Source organism: Protopterus annectens, chromosome 8.part0 (genome assembly GCF_019279795.1).
Source record: "Protopterus annectens isolate FY-2018-M chromosome 8.part0, PAN1.0, whole genome shotgun sequence".
Classification (NCBI taxonomy): Eukaryota; Metazoa; Chordata; order Ceratodontiformes; family Protopteridae; genus Protopterus; species Protopterus annectens.
The window spans coordinates 1,837,543,788-1,837,566,538 of NC_056741.1; the positions used below are offsets into that span (position 1 = coordinate 1,837,543,788).

The 22,751-nt window shown below is 38.1% G+C and overlaps 1 protein-coding gene across 1 annotated transcript in view; it reads right to left on the reverse strand.

Moving 5' to 3' along the window:
- Positions 1 to 22,751, reverse strand: part of LOC122809665 (adhesion G-protein coupled receptor G5-like) — a 472,088-nt gene that overhangs the window by 91,661 nt on the left and 357,676 nt on the right. The window contains exon 11 of the mRNA XM_044081327.1: positions 17,495 to 17,597. Coding sequence (XP_043937262.1) covers positions 17,495 to 17,597 — 103 coding nt within the window. The remainder of the gene's footprint in view (positions 1 to 17,494; positions 17,598 to 22,751) is intronic.

The window sequence follows — 22,751 nt, forward strand, 5'->3', positions numbered from 1 at the left end:
ATGAGCTGGTCCAGGGCATTGGAACTGATAAATTCCAGGAAGCATTGGGCCTGTACATTGACATTAGAATAGTTAGAATATTTTTCCATTTGATGTCAGAGTAGATGAAGTCACCCAGTATAAGAGTATTAGGCTGGACCTTGATAGATTCTAGTGTGCTTAGGAAGTTGGAGTGACAGTTAGGGGATGTAATTGGGGTTCTGTAGCCGGCTATGACTTGTATTGCCATCTTAACCAGTGTTAATTGTACCTGATGTATCTCAGATGCATTATGCTGGGCTACCAGTCTAGAGGTGTGTGTATCCTTTATGAATATGGAGACACCGCCACCTTTGTAGCTTCCAGATGTATTCTGGGGCCAAAAGGTATGGAATGAGTTGTAGCATGGGAGGGCAGGGTGCTTTCTTTTTTCCTTTTTAAACCAGACCTTTATTACAACACAGATGTCAACATTCTCCATTTTCAGAAGAGCTTTGAATGAGTGCATCATGAGATTTAGACTTCTAGCATTGAGCAGCATGACCCTCAGGTTACATTTGTTTGTAGCTGTTATGGTGGAATTTTGGTCTTTGGAACACTGCCTAAAAAAGGCACTATAGGGGTGGCAGGAGCCTTAACCAGCAGCCGAAATCCCAGGGGTGACAGATGCAGGCCATCTCTGGCAAATCATCGAGGTCTGTCAATCATGTCATCCCAGGCTGACGGATTCCGGATACCCTTAGAATGACACCAGAAATGTAGCCAATTGTTGAAATCAATCATTTTCTTTGTACTGTGGTATCATTCTGGATGATGGTAGAATACTGCTCAGGGCTAGAGTCATACCTGCCTGGGCCACATAATACAAGAGTTCCATCACATCTTCTTTCATGAAGTCCAGGGAGGTATGCCTTAGGTCATTCACACCCACATGGACAATGACAGAGTCATATTTGTAATTGTTGTGGAGTGACCCAAGTGTATGTGTTATGTGGCGGATCCTGGCACCTGATAGGCAACTGTCACCTTCTCCTTGCTCAACCCAGTGAGTGGGACATCTTTGTGCCTCACTACTGAGTTTCCTATGATTAGTACATTGGGCAAAGAGTTCTGCCTTAAAGGCTTAGGTTGAGGGGGCACACTGTGGTGGTGAGCTATGTGTTCTGAAGTTGGTGTTGTGTTGTGGTGGTCGAGTGAGTTTCTGTATCAGGGCACTTTGTTGTTTGGGTAGATTTTTATTGAGAGCCTCCGCAAAGGTGGGTGTATGATTTGTGTTTCTATGTGTGAGTTATGATGGTTTGTGTTTTGGAAGGCTGTCTGTTCCATGTAGTGAGTTGTACATGTTGACCTTCTCCTGTTGGATAGCTAGTCCGGTCTTGGCTGGAGAGTGCACTGCTTCCAATTTAGTGATATAAGTGCATCTCTCACATGTATGAGTGTTGGGAGGTAAGAGGAAAGGGTTGTCTGTGTACATGAGACAGTTTCTACACTGTCTCAGAATGCCCAAATGCACTAGGCTAGCAGGAGAAAGCACAGGAAATTGTCTTACAATCATACCAGGAGGAGTGGTCATAACTAATAAGTACTGGTGTTGTTACTGCGTAGGAATATCTACTGCTGAAGCACCCGAGTGTGTTACAATAAAAATTTGAGGGACTTTTTTTCTGGGTGGCCACATAAACATTTTCAATAATGGCATTTGTGTCTCAAGACAAAGTTCAGTTTCTGATTGCCTCCTTCCAGTCTCCTCAGCAAGAGAGCTATTGAAATCCCCGGGCTACATGTCTTCTACTATCCAAACGATATCTTTTGCCAAATTCCACATGATGAAAATATGGTGGTACCTAGTCTGTTTGGATACAGTGCTGCCACCCCCTGAATTTTACCATTCTTTTTTTGCCCTTCATCAAAAAGAAATTTCTTTGGTGGATCAGACAGCTTTCCTTTAATCAGAGAGTGTGATTTCTGTTACTTCTCTTTGCCAAGAAGTCTCCACAGATGCTTTGAATCTGGCAAGGGGAGCTTGCTCTAGGAACATAAAAGTACAGGATGTTTGATCAAGGCAGGACAAGAAAGTTCACATTAACATGAAATGAAAGCTGCAATCCTGTCCTCCAGATCTCTACACCACATTTGGACAACAGGAACCCTGTGAATCCAAGCATATAATTCCATGTTAATGTGGTACATGAAAAGCAAGGAGGAACAAAGTGTTACACCCAATACAGATCAGCAGTAATTACATGGGAGACAGCAATTCACCACATTGTTTCTTTAAGCAGTTTGCATTACTTCTGAGATGAATGGTGGATTCCTTGAGCAGATCCAGTACAGACCCTCATAAGTGGATGCTGAATAGAGAGGTCATGTTACAGAATGCCAATCAATAAGGTGCCCCCAATAGATCTTTTGCCTCCTCCTCTGTGAATAGGCAACTTAGGCTGTTCTGTTTCAGGGTTCTCTGCCCTCAGGCTTGAAAAGAAAGGATGCCATTGCTTTCTCTTAGAAAAAAATGCTATATATATATCTTTCTTCCCTTTCCTCTGTTTCTCATGATCCTCCTCAAAATCAATGTGGACAATGCCAGTATTCTCATAGTGAACCCCCAGCTTAGTCAACATTGTTTCTCCTTTTTGTACCATACCTAAGCAGATGGATTGGGTGCTCATTCTAACCAATTGCTGAGATCAGTGCTAAAACAGTTACTGAAAAAGGTGTAACCAATTAATGGCACACCGTCTATCAACCATTAGAGAAGTCTCAGAAGACTTGATTATGTGCAGTCCTTTTGAGTTGCTACATGGCAGGCTCCATTGTTTGCCACATATATATGTACATGTATTTATATATATATATATATATATATATATATATATATAGATATATATATATATATATATATATATATATATATATTTAGCCAGGACAATTTGAGAAGAAGTGAAGCTGTTTTTTGGAGTAAGCTCCCAACTGTCACAGAACACTTGCAAAATAGGTTGAAAATAGTAATGCCTATTGTACAGGAACACAGCTCAGGCTACATAACATAGGTTATATGACTGAAATATAGGACCAGGGAATTCAATGGTAGCACATTTTCATTTAATGCAGAAGGCTGTAGGTTTTATTCCAATACCAGATAGATTGATTGTGGACACTGCAGTGCAGCATAAGGGAGGAGCTGAACTCCTAAGTGTGTTGTCCTTTGGATGAGATATTAAAGTGAGGCTGTATTAATACGTGAGTTGGTGGCAACTCAAGAGGAGTAAAAGATCCCACAGCAACTATCAAAAAGACTAGGGATGCTTTAGTAACATTTGCATTCATTTTATATTGTATAAAAAATTGAAATGAATTATTCACACACACTTTTTTTTAGATTTATACTTAAAAATAACGTATAAGTTATCAACACAAAATAACTTAACTAACAGTTGTATTTCTTTCATATTTACCTTCTATCTCCCAACTCTTTCTTCTACAACCATCTTCTTATTTCAGCTAATACATCATCTTCTTCCATGTTCTTGTTATATAACAAATTAACACACCTTTGTTTTCTAGAACACCCGTATTATCACAAACCGTACTTCATACCATTTATAAATATTGATAGGGCCTCACTTTAATATCTCATCCAAAGGACAACACACTCAGGAGTTCCCATACACTTCAAGCAGAGCACCCCACTGGCCCTCTTCAAGAGAAATGTTGATGAGTGGATGGGAAATAGAAAATTCACCCCAGGAATCACTCCAGTGACTCTACTTGACAGAGGCACTGGGAACTAAGGTCGGGTGGCACAATGGCAGGGTAACGGCTCCAGGGCCATTACCCTAGTACACACCTATGAACCTATGAAATATAACATTTTTTTACTTTATCATATTTCCCATATAATATTTACACATTTAAATCCATCCCATCTCTTTTCATTTTTAAACTTTTCCCAAAATTCTTTATTTTTTGCAACCCAAAAAACAATATTTTTGTTGGTTCTTCATTACAATGAACACATTTTCTTGCCTCCATCCCCTTATATTTTATATTCCCTTTCACTGGTAACTTGTCTAATAAAATTCTTCACAAAAATCTTTTGCTTCATAAAAGTTTTCAAACATTTTTCTTCTTTATAGCCTTTTTCATCTTCTTTTAATTCCTTCCATGGATACAGAATTTGTTTTTCTAAAATCATATTGCACTACAGTTTTCTTTTCCCACTGACTTCACTTAATTATAACTTGCATGATTTCATTTTTTGCCATATTCTTTCTTCTTTTCTTCATCCGGTTTTTACTTCCATACATTTGTATATTTTTATCGCATCCAAGCTATCATTTCATTTTCTTTTACCTTTCTCATTACCCAAGATAAATGCATAGATACTAAGTGCACCACTAGATTTATTAAATTCAAACAACAGTCTTCTTTTTTATTATAAATTATCCCTGTTTTCCACAGGTTCAGTCTTGAGTTCCAAATTAAGCTAAAAACCTTTTTTTCATTTGAGTGGGAAACATATATATTCCCCCCATAATATGCTATTTTCCTAATACATAACTATTTAGCATATGTCTTTTTCTGAAATAAGCAAAAACATTTCCACCAAGCTAACATCTTCATTGACTTATACTCACCAAATGTCACTGTCAAGATCGATCCTTCTTTTCTTGGGAAATATAATCCTTTCATTTTTATCTCATTAAATAACGTGTACTTCATTTTGTTTAACCACAAGCCAGTTTTTTAAATAGCTTTTGTTTCTTATTACAGCTTGCCTTAGCCATCCCTTGTTTTTATTATCAGAACTAAATCTTCTCCATATGCCGTACATATTGGTAACATAACATTTCCTTCCTTCTCAGGTCTAGCCTCCCTCATTTCATACATGAATGTCTATACTATTGTATTTATTACTAATACAAAGCACATAATCATCTGGCATCCCTGTTTTACTGCTCTCTTAATACCTGTTTTTCCCATCCATCGATCCATCCATCCATTTATCATAACTTGGATCAAAGAATATTCATAACATTTATTACATTAATATGTTTTAATATTTTTCTCCTACGTCATATGCCTTTAAAATTTGACACATTGCCTCATGGATCACTTTATTAAACACTTTAGCTATGTCACATCCTATCAGTCTTATTTTCTTTCAATATCATCTCTACAACTACTTCCACTACAGTTAGCATTTCTTTCACCTCTCTTCTTTTCATCCCACAAATCTCTTCCCCTATTACCTCATTCAGTACTTTCTGTATACTTTTTTATAGTGCTTTCATAAATGTTTTATAGCCACTATACCCCAGTATTATGGCCCTCTGACTTTTTATATATTTTTTCATCCTTTTTCAATATAAATTTTATCACTCCACCACATATGTCTTTCATTATAACTTCCTTCATCCATCCATTTAATATTAAAAAAAAAAGTCTCTTTTGTCTTTATTCATTTCATTATAATATTCATAACTTGTACTATCTAATCCTGGTGCTGATTCATTCTTACCTATTTCTTCTATTGCTAGATAATTTTTCTAAAAAAATCCTTACTTTTCAGATTTTTACCACTTTCCATTCTTACTTCCCAACCATTTCCTCTTTTTCATACATTTTCTCTATAAAACTTTCTACCAACTCCATATCTTCTTGTTTGTATTTTATATTTACATTGCCATCTAAGATAGAATCCATCCTTACTTTTCTCAATTTTACTTCTTGTCCTAAGAGGAAACTTTATTTTCTTTCAGAAGAAAAAAATATTTGCCTATGTAACATCATTTTACATTTTTCTATTCTTTTCATACATATTTTTTTTTATTTCCCTTATTTTGTCACTTCCTTTTTTCTATTTCTTTCTCATAATTCAGAAAAAATGGTTTTATATTTCATCTTATTTCTTTTTTTATTCTTCTTCCCACTTCTAAGTGTTTACTACCCACCACTGTGTCCAGTTTATATAAAGTGGTCTCATTGCCAAATGATCTTTCCATAGCACTTCTCTCTCTTATAATTTCTTCCTCCTTTTTAAACTATACAGTTAATCTCTTTATACCTTTTCCTCCTATATTATTTTGCTGTCTTCCCCTATTTCTATCACATATTGCTCCGTGATCTGAAAACTCTGCCATCTGTACCCCCAATATTTCTTTTATGTCTTTAGAATAAATTATATAACCAATTTCAGTCCTCAAATTCCCACTTTCTGTGTCCATTCTCTGTTTTTCCTATTTTTAAATCTTCACATTTTATTAAATACTTTAACATCTTATTAGCCTGTGTTTTTACTTTTTTTTTTCTTCCCAGGTTACAGTTAAAATCTCTTGCTATTACTATTGGCCTATTTACTAACATTTTTTTACTTATTCAAACAACTATCTGTCTATTATATTAGTAGATGCATAAATCCCTATTAATTTTATACATTGTTGTCTCATTCTCATATTGCATATCACTACCCTTCATGGTAGCACTATTATTACATCTAAAATTCTTAACTCATTACAGCCAGGTGTTTCTGCAGTTACATCCTACTGACTCCTCTAGGCATCAAATACTGCTTGCTCATATTTGCATTAATAATTTCAAAAGCATACAACATACACAGTATTAAAAGATTTCATCTTAACGGTTACACAATGATAGATACAACTGCATTGATATCTGACTTCTGCCTAGTACAGGTAAACAGATGTAAATTGTTCATATAGCCTTTATTTATATTGTCATAAATGTCATATTTTTTTCTAAATATGTCAACAAGCAAGTAGCAGAGATAGAACTGCTTAGTCTCATATATAAGCCCTAAGCTAGATGAACAAAATGATGCTAACAGTATGTGTATCAGCTGAGTGGTTGCTGAGATATTGTAAGCTGTTTACAAAGTATTACAGTATCTCAGCAACCACTCAGCTGATACACATACTGTTAGCATCATTTTGTTCATCTAGCTATCAGTATGTGTATCAGCTGAATGGTTGCTGAGATATTGTAAGTTATTTACAAAATATTTCAAACAATAGTTACTATGTTGCTGTGACCTATAAAATCCAGTTTAATACCTAGAACCTAAAGGATACTGCCATAATAAAAATAGTTTGCGCTGAAGAGTTTACATTCACACCATTTTGATACATCTTATGGTTCCAGATATATGAACACTTGTCTGTAATTTGAGGACATAATTTGATTCTTTCAAAAAGGTTAGGCTCTTCCCATACAAAGTTACTGTGCAAACATGAAGAGCTTCATTGATGGGAAAGAGTTAATTCTTCAGTTTTTATAAGAATCTCAATTCTCATTTCTTACCAACCACATTGATTTTTCTCCTCCCCCTAATACTGCCTTTGAGGATATTAGATATTGTTATCTGTGCTAACATGTCTGGCTGCAGTTTTGTAAATAATTGTAAATTATCCTGTGTTATAAATGCCAGCATGACTAGCTATAATTTTGTAAATATGTTTTTTGATTATTACTTTAGTTTATGTAAACCCAGCCACTGGGGATGCACAAGCCAGTGCATTTCTTTGTGCCAGTCCCAAGCCCGGATAAATGGGGAGGGTTGCTTCAGGAAGGGCATCTGGTGTTAAACTTCGCCAAATCATTTCATGCAGTCACCAGTAAATATTTCCATACTGGATCAGTCAAGGCCCAGGTTAACAACGACCGCCACCAGTACTGTTAGCCAACAGGGTGTTGGCGGAAATTGGGCTACTGTTGGCCGAAGGAGAAGAAGAGGCGGAAGGCAAGGCTGAAGGCAGAATGAGAGGAGAAAGGCTAGGACTGTGGTAGTGAGGGTCGGAACTTTGAATGTTGGCAGTATGACTGGTATAGGGAGAGAGCTAGACGATATGATGGACGGAAAGAAGGTTGGTATATTGTGTGTGCAAGAGACCAGATGGAAGGGGAGTAAGGCTAGGTGTATCTGAGGTGGGTTCAAATTGTTTTATCATGGTGTGGATGGGAGGAGAAATGGCGTAGGAGTTATTCTGAAGGAACAGTATGCGAAGAGTGTTTTGGAAGTGAAAAGAGTGTCAGATAGCGTGATGTTTATGAAACTGGAAATTGATGGTGTAATGATGAATGTTGTTAGTGCATATGCTCCACAAGTTGGGTGTGCAATGGATGAGAAAGAAAAATTATGGAGTGAATTGGATGAAGTGGTGATGACTGTACCCAAGAGTGAGAGAGTGGTGATTGGGGCAGATTTCATTGGGCATGTTGGTGAAGGGAACAGAGGGGATGAGGAAGTGATGGGTAGGTATGGTGTTAAACAAAGGAATGCAGAAGGTCAGATGGTAGTGGATTTTGTGAAAAGGATGGACATGGCTGTGGTGAATATGTATTTTAACAAGAGGGAGGAGCATAGGGTGACATACAAGAGTGGAGGAAGATACGCACAGGGAGATTATATCTTATGTAGGAAGGCCAGTTTGAAGGAGACTGGAGACTGTAAAGTGGTGACCGGAGATAGTGTAGTTAGGCAGCATAGGATGGTGGTTTGTAGGATGACGTTGGTGATCAAGAAAAGGAGGAGGAGGAGTGTGAGGGCAGCACCAAGGATCAAATGGTGGAAATTGAAAAAGGGTAATTGTAAGGTGGAATTCAGGGATGAGTTAAGACAGGCACTGGGTGGCAGTGAAGAGTCACCAAATAGCTGGGTAACTACAGCAGAGCTAGTAAGGGAGATGGCTAGAAAGGTGCTTGGTATCACATCGGGACAGAGGAAGGACGACAAGGAGTCATGGTGGTGGAATGAGGAAGTACAGAAGAGTATACAGGCAAAGAGGTTGGCAAAGAAGAAGTGGAATTGTCAGAGAGATGAAGAAAGTAGAGAGAAGTATAAGGAGATGAGGTGCATGGCTGCAAGAGACGTGGTGAAAGCTAAGGATAAGGCATATGAAGAGTTGTATGAAAGGTTGGACACTAAGGAGGGAGAAAAGGACCTGTACCGATTGGCTAGACAGAGGGACCAAGCTAGGAAAGATGTGCAGCAGGTAAAGGTGATAAAGGATAATGAGGGAAACATACTCACAAGTGAGGAGAGTGTGTTGAGGAGATGGAAAGAGTACTTTGAGGGGTTGATGAATGAAGAGAATGAGAGGGAGAGAAGGTTGGATGATGTAGGGATAGTGAATCATGAAGTACAATGGATTAGCAAGGAGGAAGTAAGGATAGCTATGAAGAGAATGAAGAATGGAAAGGCTGTTGGCCCAGATGACATACCTGTGGAAGCATGGAGGTGTTTAGGTGAAATAGCAGTGGAGTTTTTAATCAGATTGTTTAATGAAATCTTAGAAAGTGAGAGGATGCCTGAGGAATGGAAAAAAAGTGTTTTGGTGCCGATTTTTAAGAATAAGGGTGATGTGCAGAGCTGTAGTAACTACAGAGGGATTAAACTGATCAGTCACAGCATGAAGTTATGGGAAAGAGTAGTGGAAGCTAGGTTAAAAAGGGACGTGATGATTAGTGAACAGCATTATGATTTCATGCCGGGAAACAGCACTACAGATGCGATGTTTGCTCTGAGAGTGTTGATGGAGAAGTACAGAGAATGTCAGAAGGAGTTGCATTGTGTTTTTGTAGACTTAAAAAAAGCATATGACAGGGTGCCTAGAGAGGAGTTATGGTATTGTATAAAGAAGTCAGGAGCGTCAGAGAAGTATGTAAGAGTGGTACAGGATATGTACTAGGGTAGTGTGACAGTGGTGAGGTCTGTGGTGGGAGTGACGGATGCGTTTAAGATGGAGGTGGGGTTACATCAAGGATCAGCTCTGAGCCCTTTCTTATTTGCAAAGGTGATGGACAGGTTGACAGACGAGATCAGACAGGATTCCCCATGGACTATGATGTTTGCAGATGACATTGTGATCTGTAGTGAGAGTAGGGAACAGGTGGTGGAGACCCTGGAGAGATAGAGATATGCTCTAGAGAGAAGAGGAATGAAGGTCAGCAGGACTAAGACAGAATATATGTGTGTGAATGAGAGGGAGGATAGAAGAATGGTGAGGATGCAAGGAGTAGAGGTGGCGAAGGTGGATGAGTTTAAATACTTGGGGTCAATAGTTCAGAGTAACGGTGAGTGTGGAAGAGAGGTGAAGAAGAGAGTACAGGCAGGATGGAGTGGGTGGAGAAAAGTGTCAGGAGTGATTTGTGACAGACGAATACCTGTAAGAGTGAAAGGGAAGGTCTACAAGAGAGTAGTGAGACCAGCTATGTTATATGGGTTGGAGACAGTGGCACTGACAAAAAGGCAGGCGTTTGAGCTCGATGTGGCAGAGTTAAAGATGTTAAGATTTGCACTGGGTGTGACGAGGGTGGACAGGATTAGCAATAAGTATATTAGAGGGTCAGCCTAGGCTGGAAGGTTTGGAGACAAAGCCAGAGAGGCAAGATTACATTGGTTTGGACATGTGCTGAGGAGGGATGCTGAGTATATTGTGAAAAAGATACTAAGGATGAAGCTACCAGGTAACAGGAAAAGAGGAAGGCCTAAGATAAGATTTATGGATGTAGTGAGAGAGGACATGCAGGTGGTTGGTGTGACAGAGCAAGATGCAGACGACAGGAAAACATGGAAACAGGTGATCCACTGTGGTGACCCCTAAAGGGAACAGCTGAAAGAAGATGATGACTTTAGTTTATGTAAAATGTTAGAATCAGTGTTCTTCTGGCTGACCAAGTGTACATATCTTTTAAAAAGAATTCTGAATGCAGGTTTCATCAGTCAGCTGACCTAGAGTGATCTGAAAGGAATGGAATTTCCCCAGCAGCTGTTTTTGTATACTTTTCAAAAGTCTGAAATGAGAGAATAAAATTTTCTTAACAGCTTTCTCTGACTTTTAAAAGATTCTGCTATAAAAGCAGATAATGAGTCAGTTAAGGTTCAGTTGTTATCAGTTGTTCAGTGTTTTCCAGATCAGCATTTATCACTCAGAATTTTTTTTTCAGAGCGGTTCAGCAGAAATAATAGGATTTGGTATTCCAGTTGCTGAGGACCGGACAACAGCCTGAAGAGTGGGCATATATTCTTATCATGCCCTGCAGAAGTAAGAGTATCATCTTCCTTGCTGACCTTAATTAGAGTAGGTAGGAACACTTAATATTCAGACACTTAGGGAGCTATACTGTTATAGAGTTTTTCTTCAATCAGTGTGAAACCTGTCCTTCAGTGTTATTTCCATAATTCCTGCGTGTGAAACTCTGTGGTTTATTGAAATCAGTTATTCAGTGTATTAATGTTTTAAATCATTTTATTTATTAAATAGTTTACTACCTTTTATTGTGGCTGGTTATTGAGAAAGTACTTTTAGTAACCTGAGAGTGTTTATGCTTATTGTGATAACACCAGAGCCACTCCAAAAAGCCTTACTACATGGATTTGCATGCTACTATATGTGTATATATATATATATATATATATATATATATGTGTGTGTGTGTGTGTGTGTATTACCCAATATAATTGAATACCCCTATTGAAGGGTTTTGGGGTATTTTGACTGGTGGCAGCTGTTACTGTGTAATTTGGGAAAGAGAACATAGCAGGTAAATCTGTGCCAGTCTTTCCCAAGAGTGTTTCTATGTGGGAATATCAAATATTTAAGAGTGAGTGTGTCAAATACCTAGAACTGGGTCACAGTGCTCTGCAGTGGTAAGGCTGCAGACTCATTTGGGGAGCTGGAGTGAAGCATATAGTCCAGTCCCATGTTTGGAGCCTGTTCTCAGTGTACCCTTAGGGGAAATTGTGTGTTCTATCTCTGCTTTCAGTGGCACTCTGTTACCAGAGACATTGATTAGGAATGAGGCTCCTTAGTTATTGCCCCAGGTTTAAGTAGGGAGTCATCACGTCACACTTCTTATATTCTTTTCCTTTTTTCTTTGTTACATCTGGTATCTAGCAAGCAAAAGACATCCATTTTTATTGTTTTACACCACTCCTCTACAAGCATTAAACATCTTATATAATTTCTAGTGCTATTTATGTTTAAGGGTAAAATATCAGTATAATCTTTTTCTGTGTTTTAATTCCAAATCTTATTTTTCTTTTACTTCTCCTAAGTCTTCCACTAATTGATGTTCTCTATCTTGTTCTTGTTTTTCTCACATCCCAATTTCTCCCTCTTCTTCCTCTTCACCTTCTAAAATTGCAAATCTGTTCCCCTCAAATGTATTAATAACCTCATTTTAAACTATTTCTTCTATAAGTACTTTTTCATTGTTTAATTTTTCTTCAGTTCTCCCTCTCACATACTGATTTTTCCTTTCAGCATCTTCTGTAATAATATCTTCTACTTTTGTCTTTCTTCTGAGGTTTCCTCTTCATTTACTGTTTCCTTTCTAAATCTGGTACACTCAAACCAGAAGTGCCCAAATTCTTTACATTTTCTGCAAAAAGGTTTACAGTTTTTGCTGTATGTCCTTTGTTAGTCGTATAGTAAATGACTTTCATCCACACAGAAATAACATGCTTTAGGTTGTCCCAAGTACCTAAGAAATCCATTCTTACCATTCACAATTATTGCATTTGAAAAATATTGATTCTTCCTGTCCTTAACATCCATTGCTACCCACACTTCTCTACCCCCAATCTATGCATTTTTATCACATATTTTTTTTAGTTCCATGTTATTTACTACATAGTGAAATAAAAAGTTTTAACTCATGCTCATCCATATCTGAAGTCATAAACTGCACATTTATTTTCTTTTTTAGTTGTAGTCCCAAGCTTTAAAATAAATAGTCTTTCTGTATTTCTACTGCGTTTCTTTTTTCAGTCTGTCATACATTTTTTCCATGTGGTTAAAGCTTTCAAACGTCACTTCACAAAAAGTTTCAGCTCCCAAATTGATTATTGCTGTTGTATCTTCTATATTAAATCCTTTTGCCAAAATAATACTATTAGTAATGACATACTTGCTCAAAGTGCTGTCACTTTTACTTTTTCTCCTTCAGGTCATCATCTCATCTCTATAGCTGTTCAAAACTTCAAGTAATTGCCTCCTCTCAGATCTTTCTTTCATCATTCCTTGTCTTGCTGCAATAGTGTAACAACTTTTTTCTTGTAACAAAAACCCTGCTGCAGAGGTAAACCCTGAAAACTGGCAACTCCACCAATTGAGAACACTTCCATTGTTTTCCATGCACAATTGTTTGTTTCCAGTCTCTTCAGTTCTTCTTCCTGTAATACTTTCTAAACCATCTCACTCCATCTAGCTTCTTGGCCTTCCCTTGGCTATGCTTGGTATCATCAAATTTCATAGCATCTGTGTTTCTAGTTCTCCATTTTCCCCCTTCTGTAACAGTGATTTCATCTCCTTTTCCTTCATTCAGCAAGTTTTCTACCCGCTCCTTTCTCTAGCTGTACTGCACATTCTTCTATTATGAGATGTCCAGAACTTCAGTAGCAGTCCAGCAGCACCACCTAGCAGCTCTAGAGAGTGCTTCACTTCCTGTCCTCCAAAGAGTAGAGGTTTCCCACTTCTGTGGCCAAATTTCACCTTAGTAGTTTAAATACTTCATTGGGTTTCCCCCGAAAGAGGCCACTATTTTGGTGGGACTAACCTGGTCATGAAAGGATAAAAAAAAAAATTAAATTAAATTTAAAGCTGGATACCAGATGCTGGTTTTGGTTCCCACAGCAGAAATATTTTTGGCTAAATGGCAGGTTTCGTTTGAAATAAAAAAGAAAATAAATGAAGTAAACAACAGAGCCAGGTAAGAGAAGACCAGAACAGAGACAACCATATAAATGTTCCAAAACCATAGAAAAAAGTACAAATTTCAGTAGTCAGTTTAGCATTTGACAGTAGTGAATTTGGTTGTTTGAGAGAGAGAGTGAGAGAAAATCGCCTGCATTTCATATAGGTGATACACTGTCGAAGACACGGAGACAAGAAATTAAAGCATTTCTGCTCTAGAACAAAGAAGTATTTTTCAGAACTGCTTGCCAGAACAAATTTTATTTACCATTATATTTAAACCATTCCAGAAGAGAACTTAAAATACTTCTCAAATACCAGGGACACAAAGAAGGACAGCACAAGAGGAAGAAAATGCTTCAACTAGAGGTAATTGGGAATTCAAAAAAGTGACCACGTGAAAGGCATGGGAATTATAATTATCGCCAGAATAGCAGGTATTAAATATTTCTACTTGACCTTAAAAATGTATATATTTCCTTGGTTCATCTAGTCTACATAATTAAGATATAGGTTGCCTACTGGGGGGAGGGGGTTGAACATTAGTATGAAAGCAAAAGGTGAATTAAAATAGCTAAAGTGGCCTATTAAGAACTGCACACTCTATCCTATATGAACCCTCATCCTGTACCTCCATCTTTAGTTCTGTCTCCTTCTATAACCCCGGTCATCACCTCCGTACTGCCAGTAAACACCTTCTTCAGATATACAAACCCAACAAAAACATTGGTAAGACCCTGTACAAATACCATGTTTGGAATTCACTCCCCCTCAACATAAGAAGCATTCAGCATAAGTACCTGTTTAAGAAAGAACTTAAACTTTGTCTCCTGAAGACTTGGTCATGCCCTTGTCAAACCCCCACTTGAACTAGTCTCCTCTCTTCTTATCTGATCTACTTTTCCATATCAGCTCTTTTTCCTCCTTGGACTTGCTCTAACAAACTGTATTCATACTGTACTCCTTTGTGTAATATTCTCTAAACATTTTAATTATTTGGCCTATGCTATATACTGTTGTACTCAAATTGGAAATTGTACTTAACTATTTTACCTATGCATTGTAATGCTGTGCACAAATATTTGACTTGTACTATATTTCTGTGACCTTACTTTAATAATTTGTAAATATCATTATTACTTGCATTATTTCTAGAGATTTTCTCCTTGGGTCTCCTCTGAAAATGGGCCCCTGGCTCAGTTGCACTAACCCAGTTAAATGTGAAATAGTAGAATTATGAATGAATGAAGAAAAACATGGAATGACTGAGTGGTTAGGTGGGCTGAGCAGCTACGTCTGGTGACTGTACAAATGGTGGTATATTGTTGTCCCTTCAGGTGATGGATGGTGGTGTAAAGAAAAAGTAAAAAAAGCAAGGTGTCAATGTCTCCTCCTCTGTTCAAATGCTGATGGGAGAATGAGCGGAAGAATCTCATTGAGCAGAGGCAAATAACAGACTGGAAGATAAAATATGTCAATGATGTTTATAAGGATATTACAGGATGTAAGATGAATGGGTGACAGTATTTTAATGTAAAAATAAATTAGTATTACCTAATCAGTAATGAGGAATAGGTGTAATGAAAGTTGTAGCCATGGATGTGAGAACAGTTTGTTGTTTGTCTTTTTGGCTTTTCCCAGTTAGGGGTCACTACAGTGGAACTCTGGTCTGCTAATGATTGGCAGTAGATCTTTATGGTGCCGAGTTGCCAGCCTGACACCCAACTTTCAGCGAAGGCACTCCCATTCACGCATGTCTTTCGGAGGCCACTTGACCACGGGGAGGACATGCTGACTCCACACAGAAGGCACTCCAGCCGAGAATCAAACAGGAGAACCTCTTGCTGTGAGGCAACAATGCTACCGCTGTACCACCGTGGTTTCTTAGGATGTGAGAACAGTAGAGGTTAGAATTAAAGGACATCTGCAACTAATTAGTTATTAGGAAAATTATGGTGGTGTAATGGGGAAAGAAATGTTTAAAGAAAAAAGTATTATGGGAAGGATTAATGGAGTATACAGCACATATTGTTTTAGGACAATATAACAGGTAAAGCTTGACTGTTTAGCTGTCTGAAAGTATATGATATAAAAATAAAAATTATGTATTGTGAATGTCTAGGTGGTATACTAAGACAGAAATGGTTGGCTAAATGCACTAATTATCTAAACAGACAATTAGAATATGTACATGAAAAGTTTTAATTAAGAAAGGCAATATTCAGCTTGGGTTTTGCCCAAACTGAATTAAATACATTATGTTTGTAAGTAAGGATTTATAATATGCTGTCAGAATGGTTGATAACAGGCCAGAATATTCCTTGAGGAAAAATGTAGCTATTCAACTTGGTAATATAGCATCATTGGAATAAGAGAGTTGTTATAGAAACTGAATAATGTCTTAATGCATACATACTAAGGTTAGATGGAATGGGAAAAAACTGTACGTGGTTGTATTTATTTCTCTTGCTAGTTTGTGTTTTGTGTGACAGCGCTAAACTGTTTAAAACAATATATACTATTTACTACTGTAGTACAATTGCTGACAATTTTCTTGTGTTTCATGTAAAAAGATTGAGACAGAGTAGGCAATACCAATGTAATGAAACAAAACAAAATAAATAATTGTATGGATAGGTTACACTATCAGATGGCAAGCAGTAGTAGAGAATTTGAAGAGAAAGGATGGGAGACGAGAAGGAGAATTAGGTGACAACTGGAGGAAGACAATTTAATACTGACTTAAACAATATTTGATGGGTAAGTGTTGATGTCCTGGTACGCTTTGCTTAAATTTCTGATCTAGTGTAGGCTGAAAGGGCCTGCGGTGGTGGTGCTGTGGTAGCGTTGTCACCTCACAGTAAGACGCTGTCCGGTTCAATTCTCAGCTAGAGCGTCTTCTGCGTGGAGACATGCGTGAATGGGTATACCTTAGTTGAAAGTTGTGCGTCAGGCCTGGCAAGCCGGTACGTAAAAATCAACTGCCAATCATTAGCGGACTGGAGTTCCTCTGTGGCGACCCCTAACCGGGAAAAGCCAAAAGACACAAACAAACAAAGTGTAGGCTGAAAGGGATTCAAGGATGCTTGACACCTTAAAAAAGGATGTTACAAGAGCTGGACAAGGGTGATGCAGCTGTTAATGTGCAAAATGTGTCACTCCTTTAGAGTTAATAAATAAAAGGTGTTATGTCAGTAGCTTTATATGCTTGTAAGCTACAGTGATACTTAATAGAAGTCCTGAGCTGTGACACTAACTTTATGAACTGGACTCAGAAAAACATGCAATCTGTTTGGCTGACATGTATCCACAAAACATATGCATAAAATAAATAAGCCACAAAATGACTTCAGAAAACCATGTCAATTCAGATGTGTTATAACACATGCTGTGTTACGTATCATACAGATATTACCCACATAGCCATATCTGTAAGCCATATTCCCAGCAAAACCATGGGTGATATTGGTAATATCTATTGTGTGCACACCTTGACGTGTTATTGTTCACATGATGCACGTTGTCACATTGTACTGCTTGTTTAATTTATGAATGATCTGCATACTGCCAAATATACATAGTCATTCTTATTTCCAATTACACAAATCACATTTTGTGGTACATGCTTTAGTCTCCTATAGTGTCATCATAGTTGTGCGATGGGAACAGATTCCTGTTTTATCACATTATTATGTCCATTATTTGAACACCAGTAACAAAGCCATCCATGAGCAATTTCAGCTTCCCCACACTAAAATAGTTTTTGGCATTGTACATCACAAACTAGTGCCATTACTTACATGCTAGAAGAAGTCTGGTTATCTCCTGTTGTGAAGCTGATGCGTCCGTATTTAGAAGGATTATTTATGGGACCGATTACTGTGATCATTAAAGCTGGAATCCCTAAAGACAGAACTTAGTGTTAGCTATAGACCTTAGATGTAGTACATATGTTATCAGTTATGTATTGTCTTGTCTACAGTATTCATCTCCCTCTCTCTCTAGTATGAAAGTAATAGTTACAATTTTTAAATTACAGTTCTTGCTTTGTTATTCTGTAAAGCTTGGCTGTCATTATGTGCTCCTTTATGGTGCGTAACTGTTATAGTTGTGAGGATGAAGCAGGAACTAAACAAAAAAACAACAACAAAAAAAAACTTGAATGTCCTTAGGCTCCATCACTTTTTGTATCTGGGGCGATCTGTATCTTTAGTGTCCCTGGTATTTTGTTATACTGAAATCTATGGCTATCTGCAGGCATCTCTTAAAAGTTTAATTCATTTAAAAATCATTAACATACGACATATTGAGAGTAAGCATGTGCTGTGTGTATGGTAGCCTTGGCATGAAAAGTGTTAATTTAGTACTTGGCATTTATCAAAAATAGTAAAGGTAAGCATTTCTTGTTTCTGAACACTACTGTTTGCTTGAAATATATTCATTTTTATGTGGTACGCTGCAAATTACATTTCTTAACATATTTGTATAATAGCACTACAACTCTGCTGTAGTGATGAATAATGTGTCTGATACTTTCTATCTTATAGCTACATCTGTAGATATTCATTGAAGGCCTTTATAAGCCATCCCTTCCAATTAAAAATGCATGAAAAAAAGTTAATAGCCACATGCCACCATCTGAAAAATAGTTATGTGCTAAAGAAACCTGCCAGATAAACAAAGATTCTAAATTCATTTAACATGGAGTAATAAGACCAACAAAGCATGCTTCTCCATGCCGAGCTTCGGCAGTGCTTGCTAATTCAGCATTGCTCGTTGGCAAGGTTTGCCAATATATAAGATTGAACTAGTGGTGAATTCTATTGAAATGAGAGTGAGATGGAAGCTCCATCTGTATGTGGGATCAGGTACTGCGGTTATTACTGGAGGCTGGCTAGACTGACTACAGTACCATGTTACACATACAGCTGGACATATACTGCAGGTATGTAGAGTTGGGGCATCATGACTGGGAGGTGATAGTGAGCATGCATAGTAGTGGTTAGTGCGAGCCATCTCTCAAACTCCTCACAGGATGGCATGCTTTATTGTTAATTATGGTATGGTCCGCGACATGTCGGCCAATAATTCCGGAAGCAGTAATGCTAATTTTCACGTTACACCTAGCATTTTGCATCCTTCTGAAGGTGGCCATGGCCGATTACCATCCTCAATGTCAGCGGGAGAAAGGAACATACCAGGGGACTTTCAGGACTGGCTTAATCAAAATATACCGTTCCAGTTTCCTGAGGATACCCATTTGAGGTCCGAGTCCAACGATACATATAGGGAATCATTGGACAAACTACAGACTGCCCTGTTAAGGTACAAGACATTACATTTGGACAATGTGTATTTACATCATTGTTTAAGTAAACACATTTTACCTAAGGGACTAAGGATATTTAAATATCCTAATAATGTAGTAGAAGGTAGTGAATTCCACAAGGAATTGTTGAATATTTTTAATGGCTGTGGCTTAGAAATTGTTCAAGCTATGATGAAAGAGAAATAAGCAAAACAAAGGAATTAATTGATTTGTATAACGAGCGAGTTGCCTCAGATTTAATTTTCAGTATAGAAACTAAAAAGAATAGATATTATGACATTAGAATACAAATTGACAAAAAATGTGAGGACATTATTAAAAGAAAATACAAAAAGCTTGAACGAGACATCCGAGAATACAATGAGGGACTACACTATCCAGCATCCCCATGCAACCATTACAATATATCCAGCAAAGGCAGGTTAACCAACCCCAATGCCCTGCCTTCCTATACGGAGAATTATGAATATGCTCGGGAGCATGTGGATGGTCCGGAGCATATTGAAAACAATCTTGAGCCCCTTCCATGTAGGTCTGAAAGAATCCATAATAGGAATTTAAATGGGAATAACAACCATTTTCACAGGGGGCAATACCAACAGAGGGGAGGGGGTACAACAGGGCTTGGCAATAGCTTCTGAATTGGAAACTAATAAAACACAAGGGGAAGGTTATGAAATAATAACCCAAGCTGGATTTCATATTTTCAGTTATAGTCATTTGGAGGTGACACAAGATTTTTTCAATCTATTTACCAAAGGTTTTAAATTTGTACCCAGTCAGAGTAGTAATTTAACCCGGACTATTCTGGATGTTAAAATGTTTGTCAGAAAGTTAAATTTGGAAAACATGTCTGGAAACAACTTGATGGGAACCCCAAACAGTGGACCTAGAAAATATAGTATTTTTAATCCCTCCATTCACCCTCAATTAAAAAATTTAGAAACAAGTATAGAGAAAAAAAATAGAAATAAAATCAGGATCAATATCCGAGGGTCCAATCTGGATGAGAAAGAATGGATTCTTCTTCAAACTTTAATGGAAAAGCCCAATATCAGGGTCATGAAACCAGATAAGGGTGGGGGCATTATAATTATGGATAAAATCATTTATGATTTTTAAATGTATTCCATCTTGCATGATGTTTCCAGATACAGCCAGGTGTCCATCAATGAAATCAATATTTCATATAAGAAAATTGATTTGGCTCTTAAGGACCTGTTTGATCAGGGAGTCATAGACTATGACACATACCTATATCTGGAAAACTCCACAACTAGGGTACCCTCGATATTTGGGGTCCCCAAGGTTCATAAAAATGTATCCAATCCTCCTTTAAGACCCATTGTAGCATCTCAAGGATCCAAGATTTCTCCTTTATCAAAATTTCTAGATTGGAAAATGAAAACTTTGTGGGGTAAGAACACCCATCTGTTAAAAGATTCCTGGGAATTCCTAAGACAAATTACAGTGAAGGCAGTGATTCAATGCCAGAAAGAAACCTGTGTGGAACTGGATAGTTCTACTAGCTTGCCCTTGGCAATTGTGTATTTGTGTGTGCATGCATGTGAGTAAAAATAATTTGTTTGAAAGGAAATTAACTTCATTAAGGGAAACTAGAAAGACACTGAGGTTCAAAGAGAGATTGATGAGAATGGGGCATAGTGTGCTAGGCCAAAGACTCAGCCATGTAAGTGCTCAGTATGTAGTCTTAGCCTGGGTGTGTATGTTAGAAGCTCATACCCAGGGCAGGAGCACATGTTCCTTTTATGCTTTTGAGGCTAAGATACAGTTGGTGAATTGATTATGGAATCAGATCTGTGTGCACTTGTTTTTTTTTAGCTTGCTGGGATCAATTATTGTGAATTGAGAGGCCATTCATATCATAGACATCAGATCTTTTGGGCAAAATTGAGCAGATCCAAGAACCACTGCCCCTGTCCCTCACATATCCAAGTTGTACACTGCTTGATAGTGGCGAGCCTCAAACCTTTCCAGTACTAATCAGGTCTTCACATATGGGTGGAAGGTGGTGGGTGCAATTTTTTGGGAAAACTCATCATGTTCCCTTTCTAGACAGACCATCTATATTGACATTAGCAATATCACTCCTATGATGGATAGGTTAAAGGACTGCCTCTTCTCCACAGATATTCTTGGTTGCTGCCAGCTTCAATGAATATGGGGTGGGCAGCAGGGTCAGTGTATCTGTGGCTGGCAATGCCATGGATAACAGCCTCATCCTGAGATGTGGTTCTCCATGATCACTAATTGGTGTATGTGCAGGGCTATTTTCTAGGGACAGGTAGATACCACTTCAGCTATTTATACTATTGTTTCTTTTCAGCTCACAAAGCAAATGGCAACACTCAAAGGAATGGATTCTAAAGCTGGACTTATTAACTGGACCTTATAGGATCATAGGAGATTACTAGGCTATCATTTTAAGCCTAGCCATTTCTTCCCAATATAATACCATGAAAATGCTAGTCAATACACAAGATTGTATTCAGTGATGACTGCCCATGTCCAGGAGGGTTATGGGTGCTATCCCCAGTAAGAATTTATGCTGCCCCATCCAGACCATCTTGTCCAGGTTCCTCTTGAACAGTGTCATAGAGATGCTCTGTTTTACATGAATTGGTAGTCTGTTCCAAAGATGCAGAAGTTGCTGGGAGATAAATCTGTTCCTCCAGCATGTCCTATTTAAGTTGCAGGCCATATTTAGGTCCCTGGAATGGGTAGCCCTTGTCCCGTTTGATTTACTGATATGCAGCAAGTTCATAGGTTTGGGTCTTGGATTGCTCTGTAGGCCAGGCATAAGTTTCTCCTAAGAAGTCTATATGACACTGGGTATAGTGACAGGGACTTTAGTTGGTCTGTGTTAGGCACATGCCCCTTGATCTTCTTTGTTAGAAACCTTTGATGTCTCTCCATTTGCTGCAGGTGCTTTGTACGGTACATGCCAAATGGGGCATTACATTCAATTATGGGCCAGAGTAGTGCTGCGTATAGAGGGGTTATAACCTCTTTTGCTCTTGAGGTGATGTCTTTAATAATCAAGTGCACTACATAGAAAGCCTTTCTTATTACAGTAGACACATGGTGGTTGAAGTTAAGATTGCAGTCAACTTGTGATTGCAGGTCCCTTACCACTTCATAGGTACTTAGGGTATTGTTGTTGATTTGATAGTGTGAAGGGAATGATGATGCATTTCTTTGCATTCAGTTTGAGACCGTGACTAATACACCAGTCAATGGTCTGCGTGAGACCCTCCTGGAGTATACTGCCATCATTTGGGGATTCAATGATTACACCTAGTTTGCAGTCATCTGCAAACTTGGTCAGCCACAACCCCTTGGTTTTGACCTGAACTTCTGAGAAACATATACCAATGGCAGGGGCCCAGCATGGACCCCCTGTGGCACCCTGCTGGTAACAGGTCTGCTGGTTGATGTGGAGTTACCCACTTTGATAGTGTGTGTCCAGTTTGTGTGCCAGTTGGCAACCCATCTTACAATGAAGGGGCTTACAATCACTTTGCTAAGTTTATCAGTAATGCCTGAATGTGGGATTGTGTTGAAAGCCTTTGCCAAGTCAAGGTATGCTGTGTGCACATATTTGCCCTCATCACTGGCCTTGGTCATATTTTCAAAAAAGTCCACCAGATTTAACAAGCAGGTTCTGCCCTAGATGAAGCCCTCCTTTTGGTGAGAGACTTATACTT